The sequence below is a fragment of the Numida meleagris genome, chromosome 4 (genome assembly GCF_002078875.1).
Source record: "Numida meleagris isolate 19003 breed g44 Domestic line chromosome 4, NumMel1.0, whole genome shotgun sequence".
NCBI classification, from domain to species: Eukaryota; Metazoa; Chordata; class Aves; order Galliformes; family Numididae; genus Numida; species Numida meleagris.
The window spans coordinates 66757840-66769680 of NC_034412.1; the positions used below are offsets into that span (position 1 = coordinate 66757840).

The 11841-nt window shown below is 39.0% G+C and overlaps 2 protein-coding genes across 3 annotated transcripts in view; both read right to left on the bottom strand.

The window, feature by feature from the left end:
• CENPE (centromere protein E) overlaps window positions 1–9858 on the bottom strand; it is a 40566-nt gene extending 30708 nt beyond the window's left edge. For both annotated transcript variants that reach the window (XM_021396830.1, XM_021396829.1), the window contains exons 1-13: window positions 9523–9858; window positions 9250–9341; window positions 7678–7767; window positions 7481–7599; window positions 5904–6023; window positions 4918–4999; window positions 4709–4776; window positions 4558–4629; window positions 3268–3319; window positions 2675–2762; window positions 2330–2456; window positions 1706–1825; window positions 348–506 (exon numbers count right to left, since the gene is read on the bottom strand). In XM_021396830.1, the coding sequence (XP_021252505.1) occupies window positions 348–506; window positions 1706–1825; window positions 2330–2456; window positions 2675–2762; window positions 3268–3319; window positions 4558–4629; window positions 4709–4776; window positions 4918–4999; window positions 5904–6023; window positions 7481–7599; window positions 7678–7767; window positions 9250–9341; window positions 9523–9578 (1245 nt within the window). In that variant the 5' untranslated portion in view covers window positions 9579–9858. The remainder of the gene's footprint in view (window positions 1–347; window positions 507–1705; window positions 1826–2329; window positions 2457–2674; window positions 2763–3267; window positions 3320–4557; window positions 4630–4708; window positions 4777–4917; window positions 5000–5903; window positions 6024–7480; window positions 7600–7677; window positions 7768–9249; window positions 9342–9522) is intronic.
• The window catches only part of LOC110398866 (radial spoke head protein 6 homolog A-like), an 8320-nt gene continuing 6498 nt past the window's right edge, over window positions 10020–11841 (bottom strand). The window contains exon 7 of the mRNA XM_021396861.1: window positions 10020–10423. Coding sequence (XP_021252536.1) covers window positions 10174–10423 — 250 coding nt within the window. The 3' untranslated portion in view covers window positions 10020–10173. The remainder of the gene's footprint in view (window positions 10424–11841) is intronic.

Consider the following 11841-nt stretch of genomic DNA (forward strand, 5'->3'; position numbering starts at 1 on the left):
TGTTGTGTAAGTCTAGTGCTCCAGTCCCATACCTTTACCAGCTACTTATTTTTTTGCTGTTTCTTTGAAACTGAACTACAGCTTGACAGTTTGAAAGCAAAACTCTTTGATGTCTGTTCACTGCAAAGCAGCATTGAATACTCAGAAGTTATTTAAAAATATACTCCTTTAAGATGTGTGTGAAAATTGCCTAGATCATCATTTATGCTTATAATCATATTAGATCTGAAGACAAAGGACAGCTTAACTTGAACTTTTTTCATTTTCGCTATAATCCTGTGCGTTTGTATTTGTTTTTGCCAAGTATTTCAGAATTAACAAAAAAGATCTAGGAAATCTGCTCTTACTTTAGCATTCTGATTTGATGAGAATGAGGCAGAAGTCACCAGCATCTCAGTTAAGTTTCGTATCCTATCCTCCTGCACTTTTTGAAGAGAATTTTTTTCTTCCAACAGGTGGGCCAGCTGATCTTTTTCCATTGCATGAATTTGAGTCTTCAAAGACACCTTCCATAAAAAGAATATTAAATCATAATTACATTAAGAATACCTCCTGTAACAGTAGTTTATAAAGAATCATGAGGATTTAGAAGTAACAGCATGTACATATACTCCTTTAAGTCTGAAAGAGTTGTCTCTAATCTTTGAGAAAAACTGACAAGACTACAATTTCACAGGAAACTTAGTATTTAAGAGGTTAAAATAGCAAAACAAATCAACTGCAGACTTTTCTAGAGACTTAAAAAATCTCTATTAAAAAATATTCTTTCAAACATAGCAGTTTTAAGATGACCTTTCCACAGTGGCAGAAGCCTGAAATTCTTCCAGAGCTACAATTGTCAAATAACATCCTTCTCTAAAGTTTGCCATCTCTTAAAATTTTAGGTACTGATAAATTATTCTGTAGCACAGAGACTGTGTTGCAGTATCTAGCTCTTTGACAACTTAATCATAAGCTTGTGATATGTAGATATTTAGTAATATTCATGTGATTTTCCAACAAACATTTCTATATTTAATGTAAGTACTTTCCTGACTACTTAATATCTCAAAATACAACGAGCAAATCCCTAGGTGGCTGTTTTTACTGCAAACTAATTCTTTAAGGAAAAACATTGGCTTTTTATTTTTAATCTTTTTCTCTGATTTCCCTTAGTCCCAAAAAATAATGCATCTCTGGATGAGTTATGTAATTAAAACAATATGCCCCAAATTGTGATTTTTTTTTTCCTGGGCTTTATATTTTATGATTTAATCTCTCACAACACTTGCAAGATACTCATCAACAAAACACAATCTTTTTTGGACAAAGTTGAATGTGAGAGACTGTGCTGTTTGGTGGGAAGTTGCTATTGTCCATTTCCAAAATGGATCTTCAGCCTATACGCAATATAGATGTTGCCAGTGATCTTACACAGTTGCAGCTTATTGCAACTCTGGCTGAACATCAGTTAGGAGGGGAGAAACAAAAACTCATTTGGAACTTTTAAGTGTAATGCATGATTTAAATGGTTTTGATTTTAAAAAAAATGTTTTAAAATAGATACCAGCATACATATATAAAAGTACATACACATACATTTTACATATACTATACACTTTATACTGTGTATACACTACATATATATACACTCACTTTAAAAAGAAACACAAATGTATATATGTACACGTGTATATTTATGTAATAAATGCACTAAAATTCATACTTCCTCCAGTTGCTTTTTCAAATCCAGAATTTCTTTGCGACACCTCTTCAGGAGGGCATCATCATCAAGTACTTCATTGACTTTTGGAGTATTCTTCATTCTTTTAGCTGTATTGGCAAACTGGAAGAGCAACCATACTCTCATGTACAATAGTTAAATAAATCAGAAGAGTAATTCTCTCATTTTCCCCAACAGAGTTAAAAGGATAGTTGGCTGATAAAGAAAAAACACATTTAACCAAAATTACACCTAATCATTTTTAATTAATATAAAGCTCATCACTAGTTCAATTGCTCTCCCTTCTTGTAGAAGCTGCCTAAAATGTTAATACAGACTTGTAGTTCTGTTTGCAAAAGGAAAACAAGAGAAAAGTTATCTACTGCCAGGGAGGTAGGAGAAAAAGCTTTGTTCCAACTGCTAAAAAGCTTCAGCTAGCCAACCTAGCATAACAAAGTGACTGGGAAAAGACACAGAGTACAAACCAGGTGTACGTCATGTCCCAAGTGAACGGAGGGCCTTTAGAATATCCAAGAATCTGAACACCTCCATCCACTACATTTTTCCCCAAGCCATCAATATTAAGTCTAGTCAGGATAATGCTTGAAAACAGGCAAGAACTTTCACCTGAAGAGTACTGAGTGTTTCATCAAAGGAAACAGGAGTAATTGTACAAATAATAACCGTCTTTGCATTTCCTCCAAGGGAGTTCTGCAGAATTCGAGTCAACTTGCTGTCTCTGTAATTTATGAAACTGGTGGAAAAGTGAGAGAAAAGGAAGGAAAAGGAGAAAATGAAGAAATATATTATATTATTGTATGGAAAAACAAATATATTTTCTAAAGTTTCTAAAGTATTTTCTAACCTGAAAGAGTAATCTATATAAAATATAATTTTAATAAATTAAAGTGCTTTAATATATAATTTATTAATGACTGATCTTAAAACAGGTATGTCAACAGAATAGCTTACCCAGAGGGGTCATCACAAAGTTTTTTGATAACTTGACCCAGAATGAACAAGCTCCGATTTATATTGCAGCCTTCTTTCAGTCGGAGACCTAGGTATTACACAATGTTTTAGTCGAAAAAAAATACCACAACATGTTTTGTGCTTCATACTGTCATTTTAATTAAGCTTGATTGTTAACAGAGCCATTTAATTTACTCTACAGTTCTCAATCTAACACATATATATGTTATATATAGCTTATATATATATCTATAAGTTTCTAAGGATTTCTTTACTACAAACTATTAAACTTCACTCTTTTAGTCCAACCTATCACTGTTGTTGGATCTGCTATTCTAGAAAAGTATTAGTCTGTATTATAATATATAATATAATATATTATAATAATATAATATATAATATAATCTGTATTAGTACTGAATTGTTTGCCTTGTATAATATTTCCAGTATTTCCCTTGGCAGATCCTGCCTGCCAAGTGGAATAGATACTATTTATAAATAACAGCACATACATCATTTCTTTTCCATCATAGTCTCTAATTAAAGGTTAAATAACAGAAACGGTCATCAGAAGAACATCATTTAACACTCACCCTCAGATCCTGTTTGACTAGCTCTTTCACTACCCGCCAGATCTACCAAGTTCTGCAAATTAAATGTATCACGTTAGTTCCAGGTGTAATTTTCTTTAAGATTCTCTTAATTCTATGAAATTCTTAGCACAGACTTAAACTAGAATTATTCTTCAGAAAACAAACCAGCAAACACGCTGTAGGGGAACTGTTGAGTCCCAGCCTGAACCACTGATTGAGCACCTGGAGGAAAGACCCAGTCGGGCCTGGGAGCACAAGCGAAGGCAATTCACCTGTGTGACCCCTCTTAGGCCTCATTTAAGGGCTGATTGCCGCTGAGGAAGGTTCTCTTCCTGGAGATCTCTTCTTGGCAGAGCTTTTCCCTGCAAACCCAGAATCTTCTGATACAGGTAAGTGATCTTCCCTTCCTTTACAGCACCTTTCTGTTGTGCCAGTCCTTCCACCTCTTTTGTAATGCTTTTTCTATTGTGTTGATCTTTCTGATTCCCACAACATCCTAAGTGTTGTTATTACTGGAAATAACCTCCAACCTCACAACACATCAACAACCCCTTTCAATGTGCTTAAGGAGACGAAATAAGATCATATGAAGTCTATTAATGCTACTCTGAATGGTGTTTCAACCTTGCAGTGCAGCTTCCCCTACCCTTGGTAAAAGGCAAAGATTATTTCTCAATACAGAGGTGTTAACTACAAATCCAAGCCTTAAGAAGCTGAATCAGCTGTCTATCTTTCCTTCCTTGGTCTTCTGAGGATAGGAAATGTAGAAATTAGAGGTCAGAGGAAAAAAATTCACTCTGAATATGGTTCAAATTTGACTACAACTTTGTAGCATCCTGCAAGGACTTGGCTGAGCAAGCAGTACTATTGGCTTCTCCTTCAGAAGGATAAAGTCCTGTACTAACTTCACCAAGCAGTAGTAGAACAAAAAGGCCAAAAAAAATCTCCCCCCTGTTGGTAGAGGTTATTATACAGCCACATGGAGCAGCAATACAGGAGATAGAGGGCTGGAAGTGTACGGCTCACTAGCAATGAAGAGAGAGGAAAAAAAAGGGGGCAGTAGTTCACTCAGATACTGCACATCAGAATTCCCTTTGGTGGGAGGATATCCTCTGAATAACAACCAAGGAATCTCCCTCTATACAGATGATGAGAAACATGACACATACATAAATATCTGATAGAAATTAACAAGACATGCTCATAATGTCATTATAAAATAACATTTTTCTCACTTACAAGCTGCAACTATGAACTTGCTACTTAAATACCAATTTAATAACATCTTACCAAGTGGGACACCATCACTGCTCCATCACAGCTTGCATTTGCAGGGTCACTTCGTTCTCTGCTTTCAATTATCTAGAAGAAGAGGGAAACAATAAGTTATTGTCATTTAAAGTAATAAAAAAACTTAGCATTCTCATAATGAAATTTTTACCATTCTGAAAATAGTGTGAGAACGGCTGCTGTGTTCATTCATTTTTGTTTCTCCGTAGTGGCGATTTTCTGTCAAAAAAGCAATATTGAAATACTTCTGTTCATATTCCAATAAACTGATTTCTGAATAAAATTTTCAAGAGACATCCATGATTCTATGCAATTTAAAGCCTTTCTAGAATATCAGCTGGTATTGGCTAAACAACTTACTTTCTCCTTTTCTGATCCATTCCATAACTTGTTCTGGAGAAACAACCACCTCTTCAATCAGGTCTTCCACATATGTATTTCTCTTAAAATAAACAACAACAAAAAAAGTAATAAATCTACTAAACTCTAAAATTCACATGAATAAAGTTAATATAACTAAGACTTATTATTGTACTTCTAAAAGTTAACTAGATGAATGACTTTCTCTTTAATTTTCCTCTGAATGCAGGTAATGAAAATTTAGACCTACATCAGAACTATTACTTAAAAAGGAGGAAGGAAAAAGAAGCCAAGAGACCTAGAATGTGTCCTAAAAATAAAGCTAGTAAGGGAAATTATCTCAGAAAAGGTACAGAAAAATATTTACCTTAATGTTATGAGGCTATAATCATACAGTTAATAAAGCTTAACTCTCCCCAGACCCCAAAAACATTGGTCAATTCAGTCATATAAATATCCGGTTTGTTTGCTACAAAGCTTAGTATAGAGAAACTAATGATGGCATCAATGTAACTTATTTTTCCCTAGGGCTTATCTTACTGAATGGTTCTATCTAATGATTACATGTAGAAGAAAAGTATCACTTTTGTATATTACATAAGGATGCTATTAAAGCAATTCTGTTTATCTTTTTGAAGACTTCTAAAACCCTGAGCTAGGGGATTAATATCACATCTGTAATTCCATTAATGAGACAGCTCTCAAGTATTCACTATTTTTGTTAAAATATATTCTTTTGAAAGCTTAAAGGATAAAGTATACATGATTATTAATGTAGAAAGCTAAGCCAGCAGCAAGCCCAGCTTCACTGTTGTTATTTTATAATATCAAGTGCCCTTCTGCTAACTTTAAAGATAACAGTTACACAATTTGATATGGAAGCATTTTTTACTAGATGCCTCTGAAAGTTTTTTCCCTCCAACACCAAGCAAATACAAGCACTATGCTATCTAACATTGTCTTACATTAACATAAGATCTACTTACATTAACATCCTCACGAATTCCCAGAGGCTTCTTTTTCCTTATATTGCAAAGCAAATCTGTAATGGTTTCATTGTAGATTTCCATGTAGGAAACTCTTAGCAAGAATTCTCTATCTGGAATCTAATGATCATAGGAAGAAAAAAATAAAAATCGAATCAGCCTACAGAATGAACAGCTTTTAATGCAAGTATTCTGAACTCAAAGTTGCATGCTTTATATCACTTCACTGATTTCTTTTCACCATCTCCTTCCCATGCAAGCATCTAAAATAAAGACGAGTTTGTTTCTATTCAATCTCCTCCGAGCTGCATTAGGCCTTCAGGAAGCTATAAAAGCAAGTTTATACTCAGCTCTACAGAGGCATGACTATAGATCTCCTGCTTAGGTATCCTTTCCATCCCTCCTGCTTTTTATCCCTCCTGCTTAGGCTCTCTTCTCTCTGTGTACCTTGACTTCACTCTCTTCTTACTTGAATTTACTTTGCTGTTGCTTCTTTTGCTGCCTCCACAGTGAATAACACTGGGATGAAGGCTGCAGAGCAGATTAGAGCAACATGGAAAGTTCTGGCTTAGAGTCTACTTTTGTAGATTCTAAAATATTCTGCACCTCACAGGAATAGTTGACATATCACATAACAGATATCAACCTGAAACCCTCAAGGCAGAAGTATTCTGCAAATAATGTTCTAATTTATACCTTCTTGTTGTACCTAACTACACTGCAGAATTTAGACCCTTGGGGTGCTGCATTTGTTGCACAGAAGTCTTCCCAACACACAAACAGTGACATAATACACATTTGTTAATCTGTAGATACGCTATATTATCTATCAGTTGATCTGTATTCCATGAATGTCTGTATAGATAATAACTATACTAGAGCTGGACAAAAGCCAGATACGTCAAAGCTACTGCTCTTTCTCAGAAGGACCAACAGGGTTGCACACCCAAGGTTCAAGGTAGCCATCTCTAGTGGACTCAGATTATCAAGAAAACTTAAGCAACATTTTCATAATACGAAGTCAGTTCCTTTCACCCTGCTTCTGATATTCTCTTATCAGTCTGCTGTTCCATTCCCCAGCGCAAAGGGCTTCAGCATCCTATGTTTATATGGCACAGTCCTAGGGAATCCTTTCTGGTATGGTTCCAACTGGTGTTGTAATGAAATTCATAGACTGTAAGAACTATTTGAATTGGCCAATCTGCCTACGATTCTTTTGAAAATGAGAAATAAGTAAATTCTTTTTCATAGTCTTCATACTTAAAAAAAACAAACAAGTCTTTCATATTTCTAATTCTTAGAGAAAGTTTTAAAATAGCAGAATAAATAATGAAGTTCTGCATTACCTTTTTTGTTTGTAATTCAAGTTTAATGAGAACTGTTTTGTTATTGATTCGATTCCAGCTATGATGTTATTTTTAACTAATCACACCTCTGCAAGCTCAGCAAAGTAACTGCAACACAGAGCCCAAATACAATTTATTTCCTTCGTAAGTTCCTTAGTACTACAACTCATTTCTCTGTAACATTCAGATATATTGCTAACCCTTTCAGTTCAGTTTTCTAGAGACACTCACCTCACAAATAATTTTGAAGACATGTTGAATTGCCTTAGGAATAATGCCCACAGAATCTTTGTTTCCCATCATTGTGTATGTCTTCCCTGAGGCAGTCTGTCCATAGGCGAAGATTGTGCCTAGGAAGATGGTTACATTTTGTTGATTATGTAGAATTTACGTTATAAACAGAAGTTGAGCTTAATCTTAAGACTTACCATTGTAACCTTGCACAGCTGACTGTATAATTGGCACAGCTACACCTTCGTATAATTGCTGAGTGTTGTCATCAGAGTGAAAGACACGATCTTAAAAAAGAAAAATTTAAGAAAATAATGTTAGTGCATTGCATGTCAAAAACAAGCTGTCATCTTATTCAGGAATGTTGATTTGAAATCCAGCATCACAGACATCATAGCTTTTTATAGGTGATTCAAACATCATGTGTAGTTGTGATACTGCTATGACAGACTTTTAAAAAAGTAAAAAAGATTAAACTCAGAACCAAGAGAGGCATGATGAACAGACAACAGAGAAGTTAAAGAAACTAAGAATGACAGTTAAACAGTCACTCCACTTAATCCTAACAACTGTTAAGGCTAGTTTATCTATCAGGATTGTAAGCCTGACAGGACAGGCTACAAGACCTCTAACATAGAGGTTCAAGAGGCATGCCCTAACATGGGAAAAATTTCTGTAGTGTCCACATAAATATTAACAAATGCAGCAAATCAGTTGGAAAATGCTAAAAGTGAAGCATTTCTGAGGCTCTAATGCCCGCATTGCCCAAAATGTTCTGTACCGGCAGTGTCTGTGACTGGAATGCCAGTGCACTACTGAGTGCGTCTTCCTGTTTACTGTCATACAAAAGGAATTCAGCTTCAGCTCATGTGCTCCAAAAACACTTGGTTTTGGCAAGTGTGGTCTAGAACTCAGAAAGCAAGATCCAACAGGAATTTGGCTTTAAAAGCACATTCCTGGACCAGCCTACAACGAAGCCCTGTGTGCCTGAGTGGTACACTTTCGTAACAGTGAGGCTGGGGGTCAGTGAAGTACTACAATGCTGCAAAAGCTGAGGTGATTGCTGTTAGCATACATTCCAGTCAGATGGTAATGAAGGTCTATGTAAGCACTAAAGCTCACTGAGGTAGGCTGGTTAAGCAATAGGGATCAGTATATTAGTTTAAGGACCAATATATTAGTTTAGCAAAAGGAATCAATATGTGCTAGTTCTAGTGTGTGAACAACCTCATTTCCCTCAAAAATTCTACTTCATGAGAAGCAGTGGAGACATAATAGACTACTTTAATCTTCACACCCACCAGGTGCAAGGACTTTTTTCCTTGTATTTCTCTTATATTGTTTTGGGTTATAGTGCACTAAGATAAATAGTTGCTCATTATGACCTAAAAAGCAATGGAAATTTGCCAAACTGGAGAAAAGCAACAAGAGGTCAGTAAATGTCACTGTGGTGAAGATGATGATGGAAAAATGAGGAGGAGGTAATTAGTCTAAGACCACCGCAGGCCCCCACCATGCTCACTCAGAAGTACATTAGCATGTATTGATGAGTTCTTGGAAAAGAATGCATACATATGCCAATGTATCACATATGTATGTCTTAACTGCTTAAATGTAGAACTTGAATTCTAAGAGAGACAGAGTGCTCTTGATTTGTCAAGCTGCCCAGTACATATTGTGAGGAATAAAGGAATACTGCTTTCTAACACCACGTAGAAGCTAGACTCTTCTTCCCTGGTTTTGTATGACGATTTTTGTCACATTCTTACCGTAGCTGAAGACTTTCGTACCATTCACTTCCGAAACAGTATTGCCCTCGCTCTTCCAGTAGAGCGGCGCTTTGTCTTCTAGAGCACTTTCCCTGAAGGAGAGGACGCCCCGTTAACTGCACTGGTGACGCTGCAGCTTTGCCCACCCGCCGCGGCTCCCGTCAGGCCCTCGCCAGCTCGGTCCACCCCCGGGGACGCGCAAGGTGCCGACGTCAGCCTCCCCCTCGCAGGGCGGCAGCGGAGCTCCGCAGACCCGCTCCCGCCCGGGCTCACCTGGCGATGAGCGGCCGCACGCGCACGCAGACGGTCACGGCCCCCTCGTCCGCCATCTCCGCGGCCGCCGGGCGCGAGGCTGCGCTCGCGGGCACGCGCCGTTCAGACAGAGAACCACGCTCCCCCAGCGCCCCGCAGATCAGCGAGGCGGCGCCCCCAACCGCTGCCCGGGTTTGAACTGCTCCCGCGGCCGCTTCCTATTGGCCCGCGCTGCGCAGGCGCTCCGGCGGAGCGGACCACTCTGTAACAACTGCCGTGGGGGGAGAGGGAAAGCGGGGCGGGGTGCGGATGGCGGGATAACCCCTGGGCCTCCCCGCTGCAGCGATGGTGCCGGCCGAGGCCTGAGAGCTGTGCGGCGACGCGATGGGCCCGGGGGATGCGGTGCGCTGTGGCAGTGGTGTGGGGGGGCTGAATTGTGTGGTTTCACCCACAGACTGGGCGTCGTTCTATGAATGAAGGGGCGGTGGTAACGAGTCAGCAGAGATCAGAAAAGGAAGCACGTTCCATTCACGTTTAACAGCAAGTACCTTACAATGGCTTTAAACTATTAAACTAATGTTTAAACTTTTAAAACAATTTTTTTCCTCTGTATTTTAATCATCCTTCTATTAAACTGGTGTTTAAATTTTTAAAGCATTTGTCCCCTATATTTCAGTCATCCTCCTCCTCCTCTTCATCATCCTCAAATTCTTCCTCCTCCTCCTCGTCTCCTTCCATGCCTTCTAGGGCTTTTTGTTCCTGTGCAGCCTTGAAAGCCAGCTCCTCTTCCAGCGTGGGGTCTGCGGCCTCCCTGATCTCCGGCCCGTCAGGGTACTCGAGCTGCACGGGCGGAGGCAGTGCAGGTGTGTGGTTTCCCAGGCTGTATTTGTGCCCCCAGCCAAAGTAGATATTGCCGAATTTCCTGAGAAGAATAAGGGAAAGATCACACAATCTCCCCACAGCAAAACGTCAGTGGTGATAACTCTCAGGCTTCCTTACTCTGCTGTGCACATAGTCGCTGTGGTGCAAGCTCCCTATAACAGGTATTTTAACAGGAAGCTATCTGTTTAACTAACGTAACTGTTGATGAATTCACTGATCCAGCTCTGAGACTCACCAGCACAAGAAAGATGTGGGCCTGCTAGAGCAGGTCTAGAGGACAGCCACAGAAATGATGAGAGGGCTGAAACACATCTCCTGCGGAGGAAAGCTGAGGGGGCTGGGGTGGTTCATCCTGGAGAAGGCTCCAGGGAGACCTTACTGTGGCCTTTCAGTATTTTACTGAAAATAAATTCTTTCAGTAATATTTTGGGGCCTATAAGAAAGATGGATAGAGACTTTTTATGAGGGCATGTAGCGATACAATAAGGAATAATAGCTTTTAATTGAAAAAGGGTAGATTTAGATTTGATATAAGGAAGAAATTCTTCATTCTGAGGGTGGTGAGGCACTGGAACAGGCTGCCCAGAGAGGCCGTGGCTGCTCCATGCCTGGAGGTGTTCAAAGCTAGGCTGGATAGGGCTTTGGGCACCTGGTCTAGTGACAGGTGTCCCTGCCCGTGGCAGGCGGGTTGGAAATGAGTGATCTTTAGAGGTCCCTTCCAACCCAAATCACTCTGTGATTCTATACCTTCCACTTAAAAATCTCCCAGTGCTAAAATGATGAACGCTATACTCTGTCATTTCTCTGTATTGCACTATGACTCCAGCTTCACTTTAGTAACGTAAATCCATTTCTGACACCAACTCCAGTGCCTACTTAAAAGCTCCCACTGATAGTTAACTGTATTGTGTATAGTGGAAACTAATGAAACTAAGAACCACAGATTTAAGATATTTCTGTAAAAAGCATTGCAGACTCAGGAACACAGGTTTTAAACTGAGGACCTCAGCCAAATACTAACTGGACATTTACACCCATTAGTTTTATGCTAGCATTTCCAACAATTCTTCATTTTCGTTCTTGAACGCATACTGTTACTGTTAAGTTGCCTTTTCCAGTCTCAGGATTAGTTACAATTCAGTCACTGAAATTAATGATAAACCAAATTTGACTTCATATAATCATAGAATGGCCTGGGTTGAAAAGGACCTCAAAGATCATTGAGTTTCAACCCCCCTGCTCTGTGTGCAGGGTTGCCAACCACTAGACCAGGCTGCCCAGAGCCATGTCCAGCCTGGCCTTGAATGCCTCCTGGGATGGGGCATCCACAACCTCCTTGGGCAACCTGTTCTAGTGCGTCACCACCTTCTGCATGAAAAACTTCCTCCTAATATCTAACCTGAATCTCCCCTGTCTCAGTTTAAAACCATTGCCCCTTGTCTTATCACTATCCACCCT